This window comes from Centroberyx affinis, unplaced genomic scaffold, assembly GCF_046629955.1.
Source record: "Centroberyx affinis isolate AG114_WGS23_722 - 3 ecotype Tasmania unplaced genomic scaffold, CSIRO-AGI_Caff_v1 ptg005992l_1, whole genome shotgun sequence".
In the NCBI taxonomy this organism is placed as follows: Eukaryota; Metazoa; Chordata; class Actinopteri; order Beryciformes; family Berycidae; genus Centroberyx; species Centroberyx affinis.
This window is the reverse complement of record NW_027283047.1, coordinates 144,373-169,457: the sequence shown is the minus strand read 5'-3', so window position 1 is coordinate 169,457 and position 25,085 is coordinate 144,373. Positions and strand designations below refer to the sequence as shown.

The following is a 25,085-nucleotide window of genomic DNA, read 5'->3' as shown; positions in this document are numbered from 1 at the left end:
CTGCACTTCCCAGACACCACCTGTCAATCAAACAGTGCGGCCAGTGTTTTTTCATCATGGGACAGGCTCTCTAGTCCACTGGGCCACCCTGCCACCCCATAATAATAAAGGCTTTTTCTATGTTGGAGTTCAAAATATACCTTCAAGTAACTTCTTGCTGATGGTGTTTTTAATGCCTCTGACTTGTCTGTGTCTGTTTCAGTGGATTTGGCACGACAACATGCAGTTTCTCCAGGACAAGAACATATTTGAGCACACCTACTTTGGGTAGGTGTCCACTCTCACCTTCTTATTTTGGATCGTTAAAATCAGTGTGTGTTAGGGTGAAATCAGTGTGTGTGTCAAGGTGAAATCAGTGTGTGTGTCAAGGTGAAAACAGTGTGTGCCTTTCGCTCCGTCCATCAATCAACGGCTTCCACACAAAAACTAGAATTTTGTATTAAGCTTTCAGATGTGATTTTTTTTTTTCTAAATCTCTGTCTAAGAAAATTGGCTAGACAAAACACCCATGAAGTTCAAAACACTTGTTTGCTTAACATTAAAACTTAAATTATGTTTGAAAGGGGTGAGAGTGGTGGGAATGCATTTGCTTTGGGAGTGAGGGAGAGGGGGGGGGGGGGGGATCACGTTGTTGCCTAGTTGTTGACAGAGATTGGGCAGGTGATCAACATGGGTGGCTATGGTAGGAAACACTGTAGTTGTAGAAATGCAAATTGTGATGTGCACAGGTTGAACTGTGCAGCCGTAGTGTGAGTTGTGTAATGTTTGTGTGTGTGTGTGTGTGTGTGTGTGTGTGTGTGTGTGTGTGTTTTCAGGTTCATGTGGCAGCTGTGCAGCAGCATCCCCAGCACCTTACCAGACCCCAAAGCCATCTCCCTCATGACCGCCAAGGTGAGAAACACCAGCTGAGCTGCTGCAGCGCGTTGACTCGAAGTGACACTAGAGAGAGAGAGAGAGAGAGAGAGAAAAAGAGAGAGAGAATAATTATCAGGAAGTGGATTAGCAGCCTCCAGTCTTCACATATTATTGATGATGTCAGAAATTTCAAATCTTAGTCTTCTGTGTTGGGAGAGTTGTTCATGTTCAGAAATATTGACTGGACTGTGCTGGACTGGACTCGGGTTCAACTGATATGGGTTTTTAAACCTTTAACCCCATCCTGGACCATAGCAATAACATAAATGAACTGAGTGATGTTTTTACTGTTTCTCAAAAGAAGGATACCAAGGCTCTTTGATTTGTAGGTGAAACAACCATGTATTGAACCTTCATCAGGTTTGTGACACAACATGTATGTCATTTGGCTCAGTAAATGGCTGTCAGCTGTCATCTGCAGATGGAAGTGCGATGGTATCCTCCTTCTGAGATTCAGCTCTTAACCATGAAGATCAGCACTTCAGCATTAAACCCAGGGAAAGTCTCTCTGAGCATTTTTTCTCTGTTACTAATATTCATGTTTCTTTGCTGTTTGTTTGCAGCTCAGCACATCGTTTGTCCTCGAGACTTTCATTCACTCCAAGGAGAAGGTAAGTCACACTCTCTCTATCACACTCTCTGTCACACTCTCTGTCACACTCTCTCTTTTCCCATGAGTCCATGGCCTCCCAGCAGATTGTACTTGAAACAGATCCACATGGTCTACACAGGGAATTATCAGTCACAGCTGAATCACTAACGATCCCTACCAGCTTCTCTTTATGACAGCCAGACATGTAGAAGCTGATGTTTAGCATCATGACAGCTGAACAAAACAGGCTAAACATATGACGAGATAAACGATAGACTGGTAGACGCTTTAGGTCCATCATATCACGGACAAACAGACTTAAGAACAGCTTCTACCCCAGAGCCATACGAGAACCTACGAGAAACACTGCCAAACACTGACACTGACTGTTTGGGACTGGTGTGACTACCAGTACTACAGTACTTGCAGTTACATTTACAGAACACTGCACAGACGTTTACATTTTAACTGCACCTTTGCATGTATATATTCCCAACTGCACTTCTTGTAAATAGAGCCACTGCAATTCAGCAAATGTGCAATATCCTGAAGTGCAATATCTCAGCTGCTAATAACAAAATATCATATTGTATTGTTTTATATCTTATTGTTTTATAGGTTACAGAAACATATACATTTTATATTTTATTTATATATTTAGCACTCTTAATTAGTTTAGCTTGAACTCTTCTATTTTTAATTGCTGTTTGCTCTGTGTGAATGCACCGTCAGGATTGCCGCTCAATTTCGTTGTACTCTGGGCAATGACAATAAAGAAATTTGAATTGAAATGTGCGATTTGGACGGGAACCTACAAGCATGTGATAAGTGTGTATCCAAGCATTCGTTAGTGTTTTTTCCCCCACGTCGGCCCACCTGTTTGAGTGTATCTACTGCTGTGTCTTATCAGTGTTTAACTGATGCTGTCTGCTGTCTCCTCAGCCCACCATGCTGCAGTGGATCGAGCTCCTGACCAAACAGTTCAACAACAGCCAGGCCGCCTGCGAGGTCAGATCACTGTTTTTTTGTTTTGTTTTTTTTTTACAAATATTCACTACGATATCTTCCTTTTTTCATCATCTTGATTTATGTATATTTGTTTTATTTCACCTGCACAATCTTTCGCTCACTGTTAATCTGTGTTTTTCTGTTTCAGTGGTTTTTGGATCGCATGGCGGACGACAACTGGTGGCCGATGCAGATCCTCATCAAGTGTCCCAATCAGATCGTCAGACAGGCAAGTTACTCCTCAAAGACGGGTTTACACGCACAGATGCACGCATACACACATACACTGGTTATATTGGACAACATTTATTCCCTTATCCCTAATTCTAACGTAAATCCTCAAAGAATTGCCTAACCCTAAGCCTTTTCTTAACAGCCTTAACATAAACCTAACTCTAAACCTAAAGTGAGGATTAGCCAAAATGTCCTCCTTTACCTGAACAGTCCTCACTCAAACTCCTCAGAGTTTAGTTGACAACATTATTATTTTGCACAACCTAAAAATACCTAAAAATACTGCAATCCATACTTTCTCCCCATACTTTCCATTCATTATTACTCCCCAAATTTTCATGTTTATATTCTATTTTTCCTTGCTGTATCCTATTTCTATTGCTGCTTAAATAACATTATTGTTCCCCACCGGCATCATTAGAAATTGAAGTTTCATCTTATCTTATGTCCCAAACACACACACACACACACACACACACACACCCAGTTGAGTGATCTGTCTGCTGTGTTGCAGATGTTCCAGCGGTTGTGTATTCATGTGATCCAGAGGCTGCGGCCGGTTCACGCTCATCTCTACCTGCAGCCCGGCATGGAGGACGGGTTCGTACCATCTGTTCACTTCTGTTCTCAACACTGAAATATGGCAAAGGCCCACACAACTGGACATTTAGCTTTTCTCCATAGATGCCATGACAGTGTGCAGTTTAGTCTGTGATTTATTTTTACACCTGACCTTCAAGACATTGTCAGTGAAATGTTTCTGGGTTTGTAATTCTATTAACTGGCAAAGCTGCATGTTAGCATTGTTATTAGTATTCCTCATTCAAACCAATGTGTACAGTTAGGTGCAGGCTAGCTCATTAGCTTCCAGCTGGCAGTACACATTGGTTTCAGTGAGAAATGCTAACAATACTAACAAGCTTTTTGACAAGTTTGAATTGAAATTTAAAATCTTCCAGGGCTAAAAAACACGTTTTAACTTCAAATTAAGACCAAATATTTAAAAAAAAAAATAGAATACAGGATTTTTGCCATTTTGGAAATCTCTTGTCTTGGATATCTTGGATATGTTTTTTTCCAAGTGATTACCAAAGGACGCTTTGTTTTGTTCAATCCAAAAAGCACCCAATCCCACAATCTTTAACATTAGAAGCCAAGAAGCACTACAGCCTCCTATCTGTCTTCTAGTACTAACAAGCTAATTTGAAGGCAGTTAAACAAGAAATTTAGGAACTTTTCCCCTAAAATCTGACAAGTGCTTGGTACAGAAAAACAAGCAACCAAACTAGACGAGTGTAGTGTGAGAGCCACTGGAGGTGTGCAGCACAGACGGACAGTGTTGTGTCTGTGATATCAGCTGGCTGACAGGATCCAGACTGAGCCGGGTGTCACTCAGTGTCTCAACACTCCGGACACTGAGAGAGATTTAAGGCTCGACATCACTGAAACACAGCAGAGACTGGATGAGTCACAGGTTTACATTAACTACAGTGTTCTTCTTAACTAAGAGTTCGATCACATCTGTAGTTCGTTTTCTTTGGTGCAAACCGTGGTGGAAAAGTGTAGTGTCTTACATTTTTGTATTTGGTTTGTTTAGATTCACACTGACCAATTACAAGCAAAACAGGTAACTTGTAAACTTGTAAATAAAAGTCATGCTTTTTGGACAGAGTTTTGGTGACCTGTCATCCTGCAGGTTAGAGATTTTGGTCAAAACCAGTCTGATTCCAGTTCCTGTAATTTAAGCCAACGTGATGGACTTGTCTGTCTCTTCTTCTGTGGTGTTCATACCAGTTCAGAACACATGAAGAAATAGCTGAATATGAGCATCAGTCCAGACTTCATTTTGTTCTGCTAGGGTTTCTAATCATTAGTAACAGCCTGACTATTAAATGTCAAGATCTGTCTCCTTATACCCATAAAACAAAAGGAGAAAACGCTCCAGAGTTCAAGTAAACCTCTCAAAACATACGCAACCTAAAATCAACTTCCCCAAGAAACTCATGAGTTGGTGAACGGTCCGTTCCTAGTGTGTTTACACTCTTGCCCTCTGTCTCTGTCCCTGTGTGTGTCCAGCTCTGACGACATGGACGGGCCGGTGGAAGACATCGGCAGCCGGTCCTGTGTGACTCGCTTCGTCAAGACGCTGCTGTCCATCATGGAGCACGGCGTCAAGCCCCACAGCAAACACCTGACCGAGTACTTCGCCTTCCTCTACGAGTTCGCCAAGATGGGAGAGGAGGAGGTTGGTCTCAGCCCCACACTGACACAATATTTAATGGCTGTAGTCTTGTTTAAATGCCTCTGAGGGGGGCAAAAAGTAAAGAAAAAGAACATACAATGGAAATTCTACTAACCTACTAGCCTGTGCTAGAAACGTTGTTCTTTATCATCAGAAGTTGTCTGTAATGTAATGGTTGGTTGGAGATGGCAGTCAACTAGATCAACATGGTATTTTGCGTGTGTGCTACCAATATACCAATACCAATTTTTGGTTTTAAATTGAAACAATGATTTAATAAATTCCATATGTAAAGGGAATTAAAAACAACCCTTTGGCATCAATGATGGCTATTAACTTTAAATGATTTTCCTTTTTGTGTCCACAGAGTCAGTTCTTGCTGTCGCTACAAGCGATCTCCATCATGGTTCATTTCTACATGGGGACCAAAGGCCCAGAGAATGTAAGTTCACCCACTCATCATGTTTTGGTTGTTGGTTTGCTTTTTGTCTCATAGACAAAGTTCCCACTGGTCGTGAAACTTCTGGAATATCATGGGATTGTTTTTTATGTGTATTTCAGTCTGGAAGGTGTAAGAGATTTCGATCAATTCTGTTTAAGTCTTGGAATATTTGGGAATTTTACAAATTGGTTGCCTGACATGAATCTAACAGAATGTTCTTAAGAGCTTGTTAAACATGGATTTGTTCTATTACATGAAGGTTTAGCAGCTGTTAAACATACAGTTACATACATGTTAAACACACAATGTACACTTTTCTGTAGCAAGGCATAATACAGTTTAACAGGGTGAAGGTCAAATCAGAACCTTTACAACATTTAGTGACAGATTTAGTGATAAATCTTATCTATAGGTAACATGAAATATAAAAAGAAAGTCACATCTGTTGTTGTGGAGGAGACAGTAGCTCATGAGTCTTCCTCCCTCAGCCGCAGGTGGAGGTTCTGTCGGAGGAGGAGGGAGAGGAGGAGGATGAAGAGGAGGACATCTTGTCTCTGGCGGAGGAGAAGTATCGTCCCGCGGCTCTGGAGAAGATGATCGCCCTCATCGCCCTGCTGGTGGAGCAGTCTCGCTCTGAGAGGTACAGACACACCGCAGTGATATGGAGGAGGAGAGTCTGTCTGTCTGTCTGGAAAAGTGGGATTTCTACTCAAAAGAAGTGGTTAATCTGAGAAAAATAAGACTTCTTTTTTCTTCTGGACTCTTTCTGGGCATTTCCATGTCACGTTTTTGTGGAGGTTTTTCTGTAACTTGTTTGCCTTCATCCACCAAACACAACGGCCGTAATTTGAAGTGACACAACTGCTGTTCACAGCAGGTCAAACCTTGCAACAGAAATCCCTTTCCCTCTCTCCTTGGATTTTATTTTGTTTTATTTATTTTCCCAGCACTTCTATCTTAAATGATCGTTATTTAGTCACAGGAATAATTTCAGCTTCTGACTCTTCCGTTCCTTACTGTTGGTTGCTTATGATGTTGGTGGTGGTGATCAAGGAATTTAATATTATAATCCAACAACAACATGGAAGTAAGTCAGTCTACTCTACTAGCCGTTTTTGGCAGATAAGTTCTGTTACATCCTTAAAACCTAGTTGTCTGGTAAAACAGTGAAAGTGAATTTTCATACCCATGTTTCCTGACCTGAAAATAAAATTTCTAAACCCAACCCCCCTCCTCCTCCTCGTCTTCCTCCTCCTCCTCTTCCTCCTCTTCCTCCTCCCTCCTCCTCCTCCTCCTCCTCCTCAGACACCTGACTCTGTCTCAGAGCGACATGGCAGCCCTGACCGGAGGGAAAGGTTTCCCCTTCCTGTTCCAGCACATCAGAGACGGCATCAACATCAGACAGACCTGCAACCTCATCTTCAGCCTCTGTCGCTACAACAACCGCCTGGCTGAGCATGTAGGTTTACACACACACACACACACACACACACAATGTTACACAAAATTACAAAAGTGTACGTTAGGCTTCGGCCGATATTTGAATATTGCGATATTTTCCGTATTGAGAAAATGTATTTTATTGCAAGTGGATTCCCTTTTCCACAATCAGCCCATTTTCCTGGAAATGGCAGGAATGTAAGCAAATTACAACAAATGGTCATTGTTTTAGTAATAGTAATATACATAGTAATAGTAATATACAATTCCAGTTTGATTTGATGTAATTTAGAAGAAATAAAATACACTACAATCGCCCAAGCCTAATGTACATGCATGGAGAATTTCATTCTTTAAGGAAAAATCCACCCTACAACACAAAAACAGCTACTCATAATGTATGCATTTTGTTGTCTGGTGTATGTTTAGGAATGTATATTTTCTCTGCTGACTAGTGTGTTCTCTCTCTTCTCTCTCTCTCTCTCCATCCCAGATTGTGTCCATGCTCTTCACCTCCATCGCAAAGCTCACTCCTGAGGTAAGCAGGACAGAAAGATCCTCTGTCTCCGTCTCAGCACTCCTACTTTATCTATGAAGAACAAATACTAGGGAGAGTGGACTGCCCCAAAAACACAAATTCTGTGTTATTCACCAGCGAGTCGAACCTTAAACTACAAAAGATTCTGGTTTTACCTTTGCTCTTGTTTCTTCACCTAGCGCTTCTGCTTCATACATGATCACTGTAGGGACACAGTGTTGTTTCTTACAAACTCTGAGAATCCAAAGAGCAATAACTGCATAAATAGTGAAACTGAATCTTTTGTTTTGTCCTGCCCCAGTAAAAGTATTGCTGGCACAGAAGTAGATCTTTAATAATTTAATAACATTCATGGGTGCAAATTTTGTTGATATTAAATCTAAACCCTAGTCTTTGAATTTCAAAATGTACAGAAAGTAGTTTGTTTTGTTTTTTTCCTTTCTATGGCAGTATTGGCTTTGACCCTTGACCTCCTAACTGTTCTTTGCTTGTAACGTTGCTGATCTAAGAATTGAAGCTTATTCTACTGTTGATCTCACTCTAAGTTGCTGTAGATACTCTGCTCAATGCCTGACATGTTGTTTATTTCTCCTGTCCCTCCACCAGGCTGCTAACCCGTTCTTCAAGCTGCTGACCATGCTGATGGAGTTTGCGGGCGGACCTCCAGGCATGCCCTCCTTCGCCTCCTACATCCTCCAGAGGATCTGGGAGGTACTGAGCTGCTTCTGATCCTTCTGCTCCTCAGCAAAGAAATCCAGTTTAAACTGCTGGGCAATTGTTCTGTTTCTAAACATTTTGCATGTTTTGCCTGCCTGTTTTTAACAAGGCAAGATATTTTAAAACGGTGATGAACCAATAGTCTTCTTCAGTTGTATTTTAACATTCTACCAAATTTTCCCCTATGACTCATCATCAGGATTGTCTGTTTTTAGCCCTATTCACATGGGACTAATATTACCAGGGAACATCCAGTGATTAATAATAATAGCAGAGATCTTCTTGATTATACTCCTGTGTGAATCTGCCATGTCTGCAATTTGTAACAGAAAAATTCCAGTGCAAATTGCCTGCCATATTTTGGAGGTCTGATGATACTAATCCTGTGTGAATCGAACCCAAAATTTGTTTTTTTGTGCGCAACTACTTTTCTTTTTTCTTCTTCCAAACTAACTTCTTCCTGTCATGAAAAACGGAGGCAGTAGTGGAATCTATAGAGGAAGGTTTTAAATCCATTTAATCAGCACAAACATTTGCTGTGTTAAATCTGCAAATTTCATTATTATCCTGCGTGTGACAAAACACAGAGGTTTGGGGTAATTCATTAGCTGATTGATTCATGATGTCCCCACACATGCTAGTCCCATATGAATATGATTGTATCTCTCTGTTTCTGTGTCTACCCCTGTGTGTCTTCATGTGTGTGTGTGTGTGTGTGTGTGTGTGTGTGCCTCCTGTCAGGTGATCGAGTACAACCCGTCTCAGTGTCTGGACTGGCTGGCTGTTCAGACCCCCAGGAACAAGCTGGCCCACAGCTGGGTTCTGCAGAACATGGAGAACTGGGTGGAGCGCTTCCTGCTGGCCCACAACTACCCCCGGGTCCGGACATGTAAGATCCACAGCAGCTGACTTATGTGTTTTGTTAGAGCTTTGTTCAGGCGGGTGGAGGCAGAGGAGAGCAGAGACAGGTGGGCTTGGTATTGGAAGGTTTCTGGTTCAGTTCCTTGGACCAAAAGCAGAAGACTGCAGTTGAACTAGTGAAGCCTTGGTGTGAATGAGGCACACATGCTCAGTAAACCTTCCTGAAATAGAGCAGAAATTAAGTTTAAAATCAAGTGTTGCATGGTTAATGTGATTAAATGTTACAGGGCTGCAACTTCGCACTTTTCATTATAGATTAATCTATAGATTATTTCTTGGATTAATCATTTAGTCTATAAAATGTCAGAAATAATGACAAATGTCTATCACAAGTTCCCAGAGCCCAAAGTGATTCTTAAAATTTCTTACTTAGTCTGACCAGCAGGCAAAAAATCAAAATCTTTAGTATTTGTGAAGCTGTATCCAGCAAATGTTTGGTATTTTTACTTGATAAATTACTAAAATAATGGATTCATTTTCTGTCGATCAACTAATCGATTAATTGTTTAGGTACTAGAATGTTATGGCGCCCTATTTTAATGAATTAACAAAGAACCATCTATATTCTGTAAAGTGGATTGCTCAGGCTATACTGTTTTTTTCTGCCACACTTTACATTAATAGGGAGAAACTGTTTTGGAAAAATCACTGTGCCTGGCTGCATTGTAGGCAGATTGGAGCCTTTTTTTTTTTTTCTTTTTTTTTTATTTAGCACAAAAGAGTAGTTCAAACAAAATATCCATAATGTATACCAACATCATTAAGAGCATGTGCAAGGAAGACCAAAGAAACCCCGAGGGGCTTATGGAGTGTCTCCCTTAATAACAATCATACATAATTACAATATAGTGTGATAAAACCCCCAAAAGTTTAGAAAGAACAAAACAATATAAACCATTCAATAGATAAATTAATACTATTAAATAAATCGGGGGGAAAAGTGGAAAATAAGTAAAGGAATATTGAAAGAGAACGAAAAGAAAAGAAGAAAAAACGGAGTAAAGGGATAAAGAAACAAAACAAAACAAAAAGGAAAGGAGTAGTTAACATGAAGTGATTATACCAAAAAAAAAGTGACAGCAGTATGATCACCTCAATAAACATGATGATTGTGAAATAAATACTGTTTGACAGCTTTTTTGAACAGATTGGATGTGAGATCAAAGAAATGCGGGGGGAGTTGATTGAAAACTTTAGCTCCTCTAACATGAAGACTAAACTGAGACATGGATGTTCGAGTAACAGGCAACAAAAGTTGTCTCTTACATCTTGTATTGTAATTATGATTTACTTTCTAAAGTTGAAAACAGTTACATTTGTTAAAGGAAAACATATTGCATGGACCGTGTTTTTTTTCTCAGCTGTCAATAACAAGAAAGAGAAGGTGGGGTTAAGCTAACAGTTTACAACAACAGCCACCAAAATGAAAATGGAGGAAGTGTTGTTTACAGCAGAACAGTGTGAGCACCTTTCCTGATCTTAAAGTGTCTCCTCCTCTCCTCCCTCCTCCTCCTCTCCTCCTGCAGCGGCGGCCTACCTCCTGGTCTCCCTGATCCCCAGCAACTCGTTCCGCCAGATGTTCCGCTCCACCCGCTCGCTCCACCTGCCCACCCGCGAGCTGCCGCTGTCGCCCGACACCACCGTGGTCCTGCACCAGGTCTACAACCTGCTGCTGGGGCTGCTGGGACGCGCCAAGCTGTACGTGGACGCCGGCGTGCACGGCACCACCAAGCTGGTGCAGTACTTCAGCTTCATGACCTACTGCCTCATCTCCAAGACGGAGAAACTCATGTTCTCCGGATACTTCATGGACCTCTGGAACCTCTTCCAGGTACGTCTGGACATCTGGAAACATCTGGATAACAGCTGTAAATATGTCAGTAACTAGCATAACAAAAACATGCACTGAAACCGGTCTTAAGGAGCTGCTGTCCTACCTGAGAACTTCAGTAGTCTGGGGTTTAATGAAGAGTTTTAGTGTCACATCATCCTAAATGCTGCTGCAGAGGCTTTTCCATCCTGAAGAGAATAAAATCCGGGGGAAAATGTCGAATGTTTGTGATCCTCTGGTCAAATTTTAAAGATTGAGTATTGGCTATCAGCTGGTTCAGTCCAAGAAACATCTGGATAACAGCTGTAAATATGTCAGTAACTAGCATAGCAATAATTCTCTTTATCTATTAGGATCACGAAGACAGTTCCTTTCTTTAATATCTTTCTTTATTTTTGTTTATATCCTAGTCTTTGCTGCTGCAGTGGCCAAATTTCCCCCTCATGGATCAATTAAATCCATCTTATCCTAGAATAATATTTCATCTAGAGCTCGGTATTATTTGTTATAATCTGATACCAACAGCAGCTCTGATAACACACTGCCCATCTAAAGTCTGGGGACTCCTAGCTTTTGAAAATGTTTAATAAATCAGCATGTTTTCTTTGTCAGTTTGCAATGACTTAACCCCATTAAAGTCTTACTTAGTTTAGTTTGCGAGAAAAAAAAATCATATATCAATTGTTAAAATGAATATTCTTCCAAGGGTCAATTTTTGTAGCTCTGTGCTCGCTCTGCCGCCTCCTCCTGGTTATTGGGACAAGTTTCAAATTTAAAATGGAAAGGAAAAAGGCCGAGAATTAAGTTAATTCCTCTTCAAAGGAAAAAGGAAAACGGTGGCCTTTTACTTCCAAATTATATATTCAGGCTTTGGATTTTCGTTCAATTCTAAATCGGTTCAGGCCTTTTCTGCAACCCCATGGGTGGACATGGAGAGAATTTAGCATACATGCAAATATTTGAGAGGATAACAATTAAACTATACATTCATCAAAAAAAAACCACACCCAGTGGTTTTGACCGCCATTCTGACCACACACACTTCCACAATAAGCCTGAACAGCTTCAGTCATGTTGACCAGGCTCCTCCTCCTCTCTCTCTGTCTCTGCAGCCCAAGCTGTCGGAGCCGGCCATCGCCACCAACCACAACAAGCAGGCGCTGCTGTCCTTCTGGTACAACGTGTGCGTGGAGTGTCCGGAGAACGTGCGGCTGGTGGTGCAGAACCCGGTGGTGACCAAGAACATCGCCTTCAACTACATCCTGGCCGACCACGACGACCAGGAGGTGGTGCTGTTCAACCGCGGCATGCTGCCCGCCTACTACGGCATCCTGCGCATGTGCTGCGAGCAGTCGCCCGCCTTCACCCGCCAGCTGGCCTCGCACCAGAACATCCAGTGGGCCTTCAAGAACCTGACGCCGCACGCCAGCCAGTACCCCGGGGTGCGTGCAGGGTCACCCTCCTCCAGCAGAAATGTTTTATGATGGTCTTTCTTGACTGAGAAGTCATAATAACATTGTATTCCAAGCTTATGAAGCCACCTACTGTCCTCAAGTGGTGCTGCGTTCATGTCATGAGGGAAAGACGGTTACAGAAGCATAATGGATTCACTTGAGAAAAAAAAAATTGCCCTGTTTTTCTGAATTAACAAGATAATTATCTAAGAATTCTGAGAAAAGTTTTCATGGAAAAGAAAATAATTCTGCTCTGTTTTTTAGTTTAATCCAGTTTAATTTTGCTTTTTACAAATAAAACTGGATTCAATTAAACAGGCGGGACATGTTTGCTTCCATGAATTCGAGCTCAAGTAGGAATGAGAGCTTCTCTTGGGATTTTGAGATATCTCATTAATTCAGAAAAACAGAGCAGAATTATTTTTTTTTCCCATTAAATCTTTTCTCAGAATTCTGAGATAATTATCTCGTTAATTCAGAAAAACAGGGCAATTTTTTTTCTCTCAAGTGAATCCAATACACTTCTGTAGACAGTAGACGGGAAACTCCCTCTAGAAAATACCGTTCACCTCAGTTTCACATCAGAAAGTCAGAAGTCGTAGTCCATCGCCAAACCCTGAATTCTGACACCACCTACAAGGAAAAACCTGTCAACTGTAGGGAATGGACAAAATATTTTCATCTTATTTTGTTAAATTACAGCTGTTAAATAAGTTATTTTGTTATCACATAACTACTTGCTGGATTTTTTGTTCGGTTGACATTGTAACTTTCGGTTTACTGTAAAATAAGACAAATATAACAAATGCATTGAACTTAAATGCATCGCTCATTAAGTTCATGTGTGAAGTGTGAAACGGATCAGAAAACTAAAGACTGCAGAAAACGCGAAAACTTCCAAGTTCTAAGTACGATGTGAATGCAGCGTAAGTCATCTAGCTCCTTAGGATCTGAGCTTTCATGTATCTGACTGTTGTCCCTTGTGTTTGTGTGTGTGTGTGTGTGTGTGTGTGTGTGTGTGTGTGTGCGCTGCCCCCTTCAGGCGGTGGAGGAGTTGTTTAACTTGATGCAGCTGTTCGTGGCACAGCGAGCCGACATGAGGGAGGAGGAGCTGGAGGACGTGAAACAGTTCAAGAAAACAACCATCAGCTGCTACCTGCGCTGCCTGGACGGACGCTCCTGCTGGACTACACTCATCAGGTTAACACACACACACACACACACACACACACAATGAATGTTTGTGATCCTCTGGTCAAATTTTAAAGATTAAATATTGGCTATCAGCAGCTTCAGTCCAAGAAACCTGTTATGAGCTGAACTCTGATCCTTGTTCTGTGCGGTTCCCCCTCAGTGCCTTCCGGGTTCTGCTGGAGAACGACGAGGACCGGCTGCTGGTGGTCTTCAACAGAGGACTGATCCTCATGACTGAGGTAGGCTGACTCCTCAACCTGCTGACAGCTGCAGCACATCAAGGACTGGGTTTAGTTTACATTTATTTAATCTGTGCCGCGATAAAATAAAGAAGAAACAAATAACGGTCAATGACAGATACGGTTTTCAAAAGAGGGACAAAAAAAAAAATCAAAGTGCAATTTAAAGTCCACAAATATCTATTGTGTGTACATATTTTTTTTTATAGCTTTTAAGATGGCATTCAGTAATTTTGAAACTAGATCACTGATAATGTCAGATGGTGCAACCGTCTCAAAGTTTTAAATAATGCACTTTCACTGTATTTACCACCACTGAAGACCTAAAAACATTCATCATTGCAGTGTCTAAAATGGCAAATTGCCATTTAGTTTCAGAACTTTGTTTCTATGGTCTTTGATATCTATGTTAAAGTGTAAATAGTTTATTTAAACAGCTTTTTTACGTTACTTTACTTTATTACTTTATTTGACAGGTACAGTGCATATTAATAACATTTCTGAAAATATGCCAGAGTTAGCCAAAAAGGCAAATTTTCATCTGTAGTCCCTGGGCAGGCAATAGTTGAAAGCACAAACGTTAAGAAACTAGCATAAGAAACTTTTCTTTATTTTGTTTTTTAAATTGGTCTTTAATTCAGATCCAGGTGGCATTTAAAAAGTCCTAAAAGTTTTAAATGTGTCTTTCTGAAGCCTAAACACCCTGATGACCCTGATGGCCCTGATGAAGGCCACAAGCCGAAACGCGTTGGTCCAACAATAAAGTTGTTCTATATACAAGTGTTGCTGGAGTTTTGACCTTTTTAGATCTTTTTCCCTTCTCCATGCACCTTGGAAGTAGGTGAAGTTGTGCCAGAAACCCCGACTCTGAAGCCTAGACCCACCCAGGCATGTTGCAGAGTGCTGGGCTGAGCAGACAGCCTGTGTTTGGTGGATGAAAGGATCCTAACTGTGTTGCTCCTCCCCTCCAGTCGTTCAACACGCTGCACATGATGTACCACGAGGCGACGGCCTGCCACGTCACCGGAGACCTGGTGGAGCTGCTGTCCATCTTCCTGTCCGTCCTCAAAGCCACACGGCCGTACCTGCAGCGCAAAGGTCAGCCTGGACACCGGGCCTCACCGGGGGGGGGATAAGAATTAGGAGTTCCCCTTTTACATTTCACTCTGTTCACCCCTGTTTTATTTGCTGAGTTGAAATAGATTCATGCATGAATGTGATTCCTGTCCCCTGTTGGCCACCCTAGATGTTTTGTGAGCTTATGACTGGGGGATTCTTTCCAGTGCATTCTGGGAGAGTAGAAAAGAGTGGAAAACAACAGAGTACGCAGCCTGAAACAGTAGAAAACATTGGCACCACGCATTCCAGCAGTAGAAGAAAATGCTGACCAACATAAACCACTGCATCAACAAAAAATATGTAGGGTGACAGTGGAAGGTGAAGATGGACTGGTTCAGGACAGAGAGTCTCCTGTAAGGCTGCTGCCAGCTTCCATCAGTAGGAAAGAAGTTAAAACAAATCTTAGTGCAACAAATTGAATTTTTATTTGCCAATATGCATTAGAAATGTATTATTTCATAGGTAAATATCCTTGCCCCCAAAAAGGAAGAAATTGCCCCTAAAAATCCAATCAAGGCGGCAAAAAATACCTTCTGAAACTATGGATTATGTATCGGTCAGTTGTTTGTCTGTCATGTGACTCCTCAGACACCAGTGATCAGGTTTTGATAAAACTTAGGGAAATGATGCATCTCACCACTGTGTTTTGGCATTTTCAAAATTATACTGATTGGACTAAGGGGGGCACTACAGTTACAGGTCCAAACAAGGTGACATGTTTGTTAATGGTAGTTAGATTGTTACAGAATAGACATGAGAATAAAGCAAATGGGGAGTAATAAACATTCGGCAGCCAGTTAACAAATTATGTAGAAATATAAAAATGAATGATGGATGACAGGGTTCCTACACAGGTCTGGAAAAGTATTAAAAATGAATTTGATAATTTCCAGGTCTTGAATAGTTTGGGAATTTGAAAAAAATGTCTGGAAAAGTATGGAAAATGTTGTGGTTCAGGTCCGATACACACATAATTCTATCTTTTATGTTGTTGTAGAGCCACTTTGAGTCCACAGTTTGTGTTGATGTGAAGAATAATGTTCAGATAGAGGGACGCTCTTATTACCCAGCCGCTGTCAGCATGCATTATATCAAATACCCACCAAAATCAAATCCGGAACATAGGGTCTGGGAAAAATATGGAATTTTAAAATGGAAAGCGTGTAGGAACCCTGCCAATCATCTCACATATTCTGATATTTGTGGCTGTGAAGAACAATCTTCATCTATACAGTGATATGACCTAGTTAGCAGGGGCAAGATGTCTATCTGCGTAAATCATATTGAACACCAGACAAAATCTTCAAAACAAATCAAGGTCTAGAAAAAGTATGGAATTTTTTTATTGAAAATGTGTAGGAACCCTGGTGTGAGATACATGAATGACAGCATGTCTGCAGGCTGAGTGAACTGAGCAGCAGAACACACTGAGACACAGAAACAGACACTCAGCTGCAGTCCGCTCAGCCTCTCTGTGGTATCTGTGTTCTGCTGGTCGGGTCTGACCTGGTTTCTGTGCTGCAGATGTGAAGCAGGCTCTGATCCAGTGGCAGGAGAGGATCGACTTCGCCCACAAGCTGCTCACCCTGCTCAACTCCTACAGCCCCCCCGAGCTGCGCAACGCCTGCCTGGGTAACACACACACACACACACACACACACACACACACACACACACACACTCCGAAACACATACTTATATTACTTGTGACAGCCTTTAATTGACTACATTTGGTTCTGAACCCTAAACTTAAAAGCCTAAAACACTATTGGTGATGTACCTTCTACATTTCTGGGTCAATTTAGTTGTTTGTTGTATTTTTCTTCTTTCCGTGGATAACTGGCCAATCATAGACAACATGACATCACATCCAGATGTAAAACATCAACGGTAAACTTCAGGTTTTCACGTCAGTCGCTGGTCTCTCTCCTGCTCCTGTGGGTGGAGAAACTGGTCTCTCTCCTCTTCTACGATGGATCTCTCCCTTTATGATTGTTGAACGTCTCTCGGTGCAAAATGGCGGCTCTAGAAAGAAGCCCTCGCTCTTTGATTCTGAGGGACTGACACCAAAACCTGACATTTACTGAAGATGGTTTACATCCTGAAACATTTTCTCATATCAAACTCCACTGTAGCTGCACTGGAAATATCATGTCATCTACGTTTTGGCCGGTTATCCACTTTTGCATCATTGTATAAACTGCCAATCAATCCATCAATAATGGAAATGAAAACAGTTTGCCTGAGCTTTTGCTGTGTGAATGAAACTGAACCAGTGAAGCAGCAGCTTGTTTCCTGACCTGGACGCAGTGAACAGGCTGCAGGTTTTCAGACTCCTGTTGTTGTTTGTGCAGATGTGCTGAAGGAGCTGGTGCTGCTGAGTCCACATGACTTCCTGCACACGCTGGTCCCCTTCCTGCAGCACAACCACTGCACCTACCACCACAGCAACATCCCCAGTGAGTCTCCTCCTCCTCCTCCTCCTCTTCCTCCCTCTCCTCCTCTTTCTCTTCGTCTCTCTTCTCTCTACCTCCTCCTCTAGTCATAAGGGAAAGAGATCCCAGGTTCTCCAAAATGGCTCAAAAAGTCTTTATTCTATTTGGCTGTTCATTATGAAAAGTTTAAAAACCGTGTCTGATGAGTTTCGGACCCATAACAGGCTTCCCACAGGCCTTGAAAGTTCTTGAAAGTTTGTGGATTTGAGAAAACCAAAATAAAGCCTTAAAACTGTTTGGAAATGAATGAGTGGCCTCAAAAGCACTTGATTGTTTTTATTAATATACAGAATATGAAGAAAATGTGATTTTACAGCATTTATACAGGATGTGCAAAATGTGCATCATATTCACATTTACAAATTTACAGAAGGACATACAAATGTAGAGCAAGTGTAAAAAAAAGTTTCACCTTATCAAATATATTAAAACATGTAGATAAGATAAATGTACCGATCACGTAGAGTTGGACTAGTCCAGTTTCCTGACTCTGATGTGTGTGTGTGTGTGTGTGTGTGTGTGTGTGTGTGTGTGTGTCTCAGTGTCGTTCGGGCCCTACCTGCCCTGCAGAGAGAACATCAAGCTGATGGGAGCGAAGAACAACATCCGTCCTCCCAGACCGGAGCTCAACATGTGTCTGCTGCCCTCCATGGTGGAGACCAGCAAGGTACTCTGCTCTGACCCGCTTCACCTGTTAGCTCTTAGTGTTGTAGTCGAGTCACCAAACCTCCGGTCCAAGTCCCGTTCAAGTCATGTCCGGGTCCAGTCTCAAGTCCTCAGTACTCGAGTCCGAGTCACCTGCTTTAGTTCCAGTAATCCCTGCTAGAACAAATTAAAAAGACACACAAATTTACATCTGTCACATTAAAATCTAGTTTATTAATTAGAAGTTAATAGGTAACACTTTACAATAAGGGTCACTAAGTTAAGGGTTAGTTAATGCTTAATAATGGTTAGTTAATGCGTAATAAGGGTTAGTTAATGCGTAATAATGGTTAGTTAATGCGTAATAAGTATTAACTAACCATCCATCAGCTCATCCAGAAATAGGCTGATTTTGTCCGCTTTGTCTCTTTTATTTTCGTTTTTAAATTGGTCTTTAATTCAGTTCTAGGTAGCATTAAAAAGGTCTTAAAAAGTCTTGACTCTGGGTTTCTGAAACCTACAGATAACCCTGAATTTGGTAGTAAACTGTGTGTGTGTGTGTGTGTGTGTGTGTGTCTCAGGGGAAGGACGAGGTGTATGACCGGATGCTGCTGGATTACTTCCTGTCTTATCACCAGTTCATCCACCTGCTGTGTCGCGTCGCCATCAACTGTGAGAAGTTCACCGACACGCTGGTCAAGCTAAGTACGTACAGGGGGATACACTCTGTGTGTGTGTGTGTGTGTGTGTGTGTGTGTGTGTGTTGAATACTGATTATGGTTCTTCTAGACATGCACAGGCTTTCAGGTTTGTCTTGTTGGTTCAGCTAGCAGTGCTGTGAGTCTCTTAAATCTTGTTGACATTGCAAAAGTATTACTTCTATCCAGTTTACAGTTTGTTACAGTGCTGACGGCCAAATCTGTAACAGCTGACATGAGAAATGTTATGACTGGACAACACAAAAACTAAATAGATGTTGGGATTTGGTTAAATTACAATCTAAAAAAACAGGATTCAGATGGTGAAGTCTTTGTCTTCATGTGTTATTATATTTAATATTGCAGGTGTGTTGATAGCGTATGAAGGCCTTCCTCTTCACCTGGCCCTCTTCCCCAAACTATGGACAGAGCTCTGTCAGTCACAGGTAAGTTCACACTAACACACACACACACACACACACACACACACACACACACACACACACACACACACACACGGCCAACACATGTTCCCTCTGTTTTTATGTAGCAGTGCTGCTTGGAGTTTATTTAATTTTGGGTTCACATCCTTGTTTTGTTCCCATCTGTAGTTCTTATGCCAGTTCAGCGCTACAAGTGTTACAATTTGGACACTTGATCATATTGAATACATTAAAGCTGCACTAGACAAGATTTTAATGTAAAACTGCAGCCATCTTCTCAGCCTAAATCACAAAGTGGGGCTGCAACAGAGAAGAATATTTCATATCTGTTATATCCCATTAATGAGACAATTATTATGAAAATCTCGATAAGAACACATTAGAAGAAGTGACATTTTCTTATTATTCTTTCTTATTATTATCTTATTATTTTCTTATTATTTCTTATTATTTACTTTATATTTTTATATTGTGTCAAGTTTGACTCATCTCCTTGTTGTCCAGTCTGACGTTGTGTCTCTCTCTCTCTCTCCCCCCCTTCTCTCTCTGTCTGTCTCTCTCTCTCTCTCTCTGTCTCCCTCTCTCTCTGTCTCTCTCTCTCCCTCTCTCTCTCCCTCTCTCTCCCTCTCTGTCTCTCTCTCCCCCCCCTCTGTCTGTCTGTCTCTCTCTCTCTCTCTGTCTCCCTCTCTCTGTCTGTCTCTCTCTCTCTGTCTCTCCCTCTCTCTCCCTCTCTCCCTCTCCCTCTCCCTCTCTCTCTCTCTCTCTCTCTCTCTCTCTCTCTCTCTCTCCCTCCCTCCCTCCCTCCCTCTCTCTCTCTCTCTCCCCCCCCCCCCCTCTCTCCCTCCCTCTCTTCTCTCTCCCTCTCTCTCTCTCTCTCTCTCTCTCTCTCTCTCCCTCTCTCCCTCCCTCTCTCTCTCAGTCTGTGCTGGCGAAGACCTGTGTGAAGCTGCTGTGTGAGGATCCGGCCTTCGGCGAGTACATCAAGTGCATCCTGATGGACGAGCGGACCTTCCTCAACAACAACATGGCCTACTCCTTCCTCACCTGCTTCCTGCACAAGGTGCGGCTCAGCAGGGATCCTCCCTGCTGGAGATCACCACATTTTCTCCATTTCTTCTGTTTTGTATTTTAATCAAATGGCACAAGCTGCTGATTTTAAACTCATGTCTGTACCGGTGTCTCTACCAGTTATGGTTTACGTGCAGATCAGTGTACAAAAACTGTCCTACCAAAGCTGTTTAATAAATAAATACAATTACTAACATTACTTTGGTACAGATTGAGAAGTGGCTGGTAATAAGACAATTTGGCAAGTGGAAAATGTATCCTGTGATCTTTTGATTGTGTTTTTATTGTGGTTGATTTGGAATTTGGAAACAAGCATTTTAAGTAACACTTTCTTCTGCTATATTGGGGTCAAATATACATTAACAGTTTTTTATATCATGTATTTTTATGTTTTTTATGTTAATTTTAAATCACTTACTTGAGAGCAGTTTGAGAGCATTTTTCAGCCAAACTGGATGAACTGGCTTTTCTCTTTTATTCAGAACTTCTCTCTCTCTCTGCCAGTGTTTCTGTTGAACCTTTCAGGAGAAGCAGAGTAAAGCTGCTCAGGTTATTAAAACTGATGGCAGAAACTCTATAAGCTGGTTTACAAACTCCATGTTTGATTATTTGTCACTTAGCTCCTGTCCAGAGAGGAATGCAGAGAGCTTACAGCAGAAACCTCTTAAAGATACAAATGCAAAAGTTCTCAGCGATGGTTTGGTGCTTTAAAAGTGGAAAGAGTTCTTGATATTGAGGCTTACTGTGTGTGTGTGTGTGTGTGTGTGTGTGTGTGTGTGCAGGTCCAGGCCCAGGTCCTGTCCGGTCCCAGCTGTTCTAACCTGGTGGGGGTTCTGGTGACGAACCTGCTGAGTGAGCAGAACAGCCTGCAGCCTGAACTGGCTGCTCACCGCCTGGAGCTCAGCAAGACCAGTGGCCTGCTCAACGCTGTAGGCTCTCACACACACACACACACACACACACACACACACACACACACACACACACACACACACAGCACATACACAGCACATACACAGCACATACACACACACACACACACAGAGCACATACACGGCACGCAGTTATTCCCCATCTTCTGTTTTAGACTGAAATCTCTTTTTTCAAACATTTTCTGTTTAAATTTTCCTGTATTCATTCTTTTATTTCTCTCCCTCCATCCATCCCTCTCTTTCTCCTCTCTCTCCCCTCCCTCTCGCCCCTCCCTCTCTCTCTCTCCCCCCTCCCTCCCTCTCTCTCTCCCCCTCTCTCTCTCTCCCTCTCTCTCCCCCTCTCTCTCTCTCTCCCCCTCTCTCCCTCTCTCTCCTCTCTCTGTCTCTCTCTCTCCTCTCTCTCCCCCTCCCTCTCTCTCTCTCCTCCCTCCCTCTCTCTCCTCTCTCTGTCTCTCTCTCTCCTCTCTCTCCCCCTCCCTCTCTCTCCCCCCTCCCTCTCTCTCTCTCTCTCTCCCATCTCTCTCCCATCTTTCTCTCCCCTCTCTCTCCCCCTCTCCCTCGCCCTCTCCCCCCTCTGTCTCTCCCCCCCCCCCCCCCCCCTCTCTCTCTCTCTCTCTTTCTCTCTCCCTCTCCCCCCCTCCCCCCCTCTCAGGACCTGAGGGCGTTGGTGTTGCTGCTCTCCCTCCACCCCCCCCAGGCTGTAGACTCGGCCCTCTGCCCCGCCCTGCAGGAGCTGCTGACTCGCTGTCGTGTGTGTGTGCAGCAACGCAGCGCACTGGAGCTGGAGGCCAAGGACCGCAAGGCCAAAGGTACCACACACACACACACACACACACACATACACACACACACACACACACACAGCCCCTTTTCCACCTGGCATAAAGGTTGCAGGTTCGATTCCCGGCCCTCTCTGTGTGGAGTTTGCTTCTTCTCTCCTCCTGCAGTTTGACGATATTCAAATCATGTGTATTGGAGACTCTAAATTGCCCAATGTCTCCCTGCCTTCCTCCCAGTGCATTATGGGATACAGTAGATACAGACCAAGCATCGCTTCGCTTTATCAAAAGTCGTTTCTTGTAGCCACAGGAAATGGTTTACACCCTAAAATGTCCCAACATCATGGAAAAGACAAACTGGGCATTTAAGCCTGAACACACAGACTGATGATATGTTTATTTGTTATTTTAATGTGAAAAAGTTGCATATTGCAGCTTTAATCATTTATGCTATAGACCAGTGGTTCTCAACGTGGGGTCCGGGGACCACCAGGGGTCCTTGAGGGGGCTCCCCAGCAAACTGTAAAAAAAAAAAAAAATAAATAAATGCAGAAGAATGACTGTTTTGATCATCGTTTCACTGATATCTCTCTACCTACAATACAGTCATGGAATTCTTGACAAAATCATAAAATAATAAAAATATTCTCAGATTTGATTTGATCAAATGGGGTCTGTGGTCATAATGTGGGCTACATTAGGGTCCTTGATATGAAAAAGGTTGAGAACCACTGCTATAGACCACACACTCTCAGAGCTTTGGATGTAAAGCAGTGATGCAGATAACACTGATTTATTATTACAGCATTTGTGTGACCATTAACTCTGTGTGTGTGTGTGTGTGTGTGTGTGTCAGCTGAGGAGGAGGGAGCGACCCCGGTGAAGCGGCGCAGGGTGAGCAGCGATGAGGACCGAGCGGGGGAGGGGGCGGGGCCTCTGTGCGTGGCCTCCACCTCCTCCTCCTCCTCGTCCTCCTCCTCCTCGGCCGTCCCGCCGTGCGGCGAGGCGAAGGCCGACCAGCAGGAGGCGCTGACGCCCGCCAGCACCTCCGACACCGAGACCCGAGACTCCTCGTCCCTGATCGACCCGGGCACCGAGCAGGACCCCCCCTCGCCCGACCCCGCCCCCGCCTCCGCCGGGAACCCCGACTCCTCCCCCAAGGAGGAGAAGATGGAGGCCTCGTCGTCCTCCTCTTCCTCTTCCTCCTCTTCTTCCTCCTCCTCCTCCCTGCTGCAGGAGGCGGGGGAGGCGTACGTGCGAGGGGAGGAGCCCGAGCCGGGTCGCCACGCAGCGCCGGGCGAGGAGGAGGAGGAGGAGCGCAGGGAGAGGAGGAGGGGCGAGGCCACGTCCGCCGCCTCGGAGGAGGCCAAGGAGGAGAAGGAGGCGGGGCCTAAGCCCGGCGGCTCGGCCCCGCCCCTCTCGGAGGACCCCGCCTTCCCGGCGGCCCTGGGCCTGGGGGGGGAGGGGCCGGAGGGCTGCGGAGGCCACGCCCCCTCCCAGCTGCTGCCGGGCGCCGGCCCGCCTCCCGACATGCTGGACATGCTGTACAGGACGGTGGAAGCCACCATCGCCATAGTTACCAAACTGTCCGTCAAAGGGCCCTGCCCCCCCTCCTCGTGACATCATCAGCTCACCGCCGCCATGAGATCTTTGACAAAATTCTTGACTCTTTCCCCTTTTTTCTTCCTTTTTTGAAAAGCTGAATAACGCTCTCGGCCGAAGACTTCCTGTCCCCGTTCCCTGCTTCCTGTTTCTTCTTCTTCTCTTCCTGCTGTTGTCGCGTTGCCTTCTGCTGATGCTGCTGTCCGGCCGGTCGGCGGCTCCCGCTGTGTTGTTTTGCTCGATGAACTTCCTGATCGACTCGCGGCCGACCTTCATCTGACACAAAAGAAGAAAAACAGAAAAAGTTGTACAAGCTATAGCACATTTTTTCAAAGGGCAAAGTTTTTTTGTTTTGTTTTGTTTTTGTGTTTTTTACTGATTTCTTGAGTTTCTTTTGGAAAGTGATTTTATTTGTGTGAGGTTTGCTGTAACGGGGAAAGGTTTACAGAACTTTTAGTCTCCTGTATGTAATTTAATTTTATTGCATTTTTACTGTGTATAAAAATGGTCGTCCTCCGTGCCAGTTTTGTACTTTATGAAAGAGGCAAAAGAAAGTTGCCTTGGCTTTTTCTGTGGTTTAATTATCCAAAACTAAGTTTACCTGTACATTAAAAGAGAACCACAAGAAACTTGATTCTGTAAAGAATCCTCTCTAGTCATTGCCTGAAGGTGTATATGAAAACTATATATATATATATAAATATCTTTATATATATATGAATATATAAAAGCGGTGCTTTATTTGACTGTGGTTGAAATAAAGCCCCCATGTTGGACCAGTTGGAGCTTTATTTTCTTTACTGAAATACATTCCATAATCTATTGTCATTTTCGCTTCTTCTGCTGTGTTCTGTTTTTCTTCTGATTTTATTTTAATAGAGGATAAATTAATAAAAACAATTTTAATATGAAGAATTATGAACTCTATTTGGAGCCGTGAGGTTTTTTTTTCTTTCTAAGTCATCTCAGCTCAGTGTTTGTGATTAGTGATCCGGTGGAGAGAAGTGACAAAGTGAAGGAGGAGGAGCTGCAGTCTGCTCTGCAGGGTTTCTACACCCACACACACACACACTGAGCTTCAGAAGTGTTCAGTCACACACACATGAGCACACAGTTTATGTATTACAGAACCACTATCTTTTCACATATTGTGACATTAGTTGTAGTGCAGACTAATGCTGAGCTGCAGAGTGATTGGGCCGGTTAACAGTCAGCTGACACCAGCAGACTTCCTGGTGAACTTCAGTGAAAATCTTCAGATCCAGTCTAGGACTAAGGTCTGGAAAAAGTTCTTTTAATGTCATTTTAAAATGTAAAGTGTGTAGGAACCCTGCAAGTGTTCGTAGACTCATCTGTCACAACTCATTAAAGGAGAATTCCACCTAAATTTACTGTTATTCTGTCTAAGTATTCTAACATTTCTGATTTTTTTTTTTTTATTTGTTTCATGAGCGTTGAGCTGTGCCACGATCAACAGAAAAGCAGCAACATCACTGACCTGCTCTGCCTGATCTGCTGGAAAGTTTTATCACTATTA

General features: G+C 43.0%; 1 protein-coding gene across 1 annotated transcript in view; it reads left to right on the top strand.

Annotated features, from left to right (window-relative positions):
* LOC139668041 (ubiquitin carboxyl-terminal hydrolase 34-like) overlaps positions 1 to 24,857 on the top strand; it is a gene marked incomplete at its 5' end in the record, with an annotated part of 30,600 nt that extends 5,743 nt beyond the window's left edge. The window contains 27 exons of the mRNA XM_071547516.1: positions 203 to 267; positions 816 to 891; positions 1,479 to 1,526; positions 2,450 to 2,515; positions 2,664 to 2,744; positions 3,264 to 3,349; positions 4,826 to 4,994; positions 5,359 to 5,433; positions 5,922 to 6,073; positions 6,739 to 6,892; positions 7,367 to 7,411; positions 8,018 to 8,122; positions 8,870 to 9,017; positions 10,576 to 10,880; positions 11,993 to 12,322; positions 13,377 to 13,534; positions 13,689 to 13,767; positions 14,739 to 14,865; positions 16,411 to 16,518; positions 17,241 to 17,345; positions 17,924 to 18,048; positions 18,608 to 18,731; positions 19,091 to 19,170; positions 20,087 to 20,227; positions 21,018 to 21,164; positions 21,820 to 21,976; positions 22,803 to 24,857. Coding sequence (XP_071403617.1) covers positions 203 to 267; positions 816 to 891; positions 1,479 to 1,526; positions 2,450 to 2,515; positions 2,664 to 2,744; positions 3,264 to 3,349; positions 4,826 to 4,994; positions 5,359 to 5,433; positions 5,922 to 6,073; positions 6,739 to 6,892; positions 7,367 to 7,411; positions 8,018 to 8,122; positions 8,870 to 9,017; positions 10,576 to 10,880; positions 11,993 to 12,322; positions 13,377 to 13,534; positions 13,689 to 13,767; positions 14,739 to 14,865; positions 16,411 to 16,518; positions 17,241 to 17,345; positions 17,924 to 18,048; positions 18,608 to 18,731; positions 19,091 to 19,170; positions 20,087 to 20,227; positions 21,018 to 21,164; positions 21,820 to 21,976; positions 22,803 to 23,566 — 4,020 coding nt within the window. The remainder of the gene's footprint in view (positions 1 to 202; positions 268 to 815; positions 892 to 1,478; positions 1,527 to 2,449; positions 2,516 to 2,663; positions 2,745 to 3,263; positions 3,350 to 4,825; positions 4,995 to 5,358; positions 5,434 to 5,921; positions 6,074 to 6,738; positions 6,893 to 7,366; positions 7,412 to 8,017; positions 8,123 to 8,869; positions 9,018 to 10,575; positions 10,881 to 11,992; positions 12,323 to 13,376; positions 13,535 to 13,688; positions 13,768 to 14,738; positions 14,866 to 16,410; positions 16,519 to 17,240; positions 17,346 to 17,923; positions 18,049 to 18,607; positions 18,732 to 19,090; positions 19,171 to 20,086; positions 20,228 to 21,017; positions 21,165 to 21,819; positions 21,977 to 22,802) is intronic.
* Positions 24,858 to 25,085: the final 228 nt, after the last annotated feature.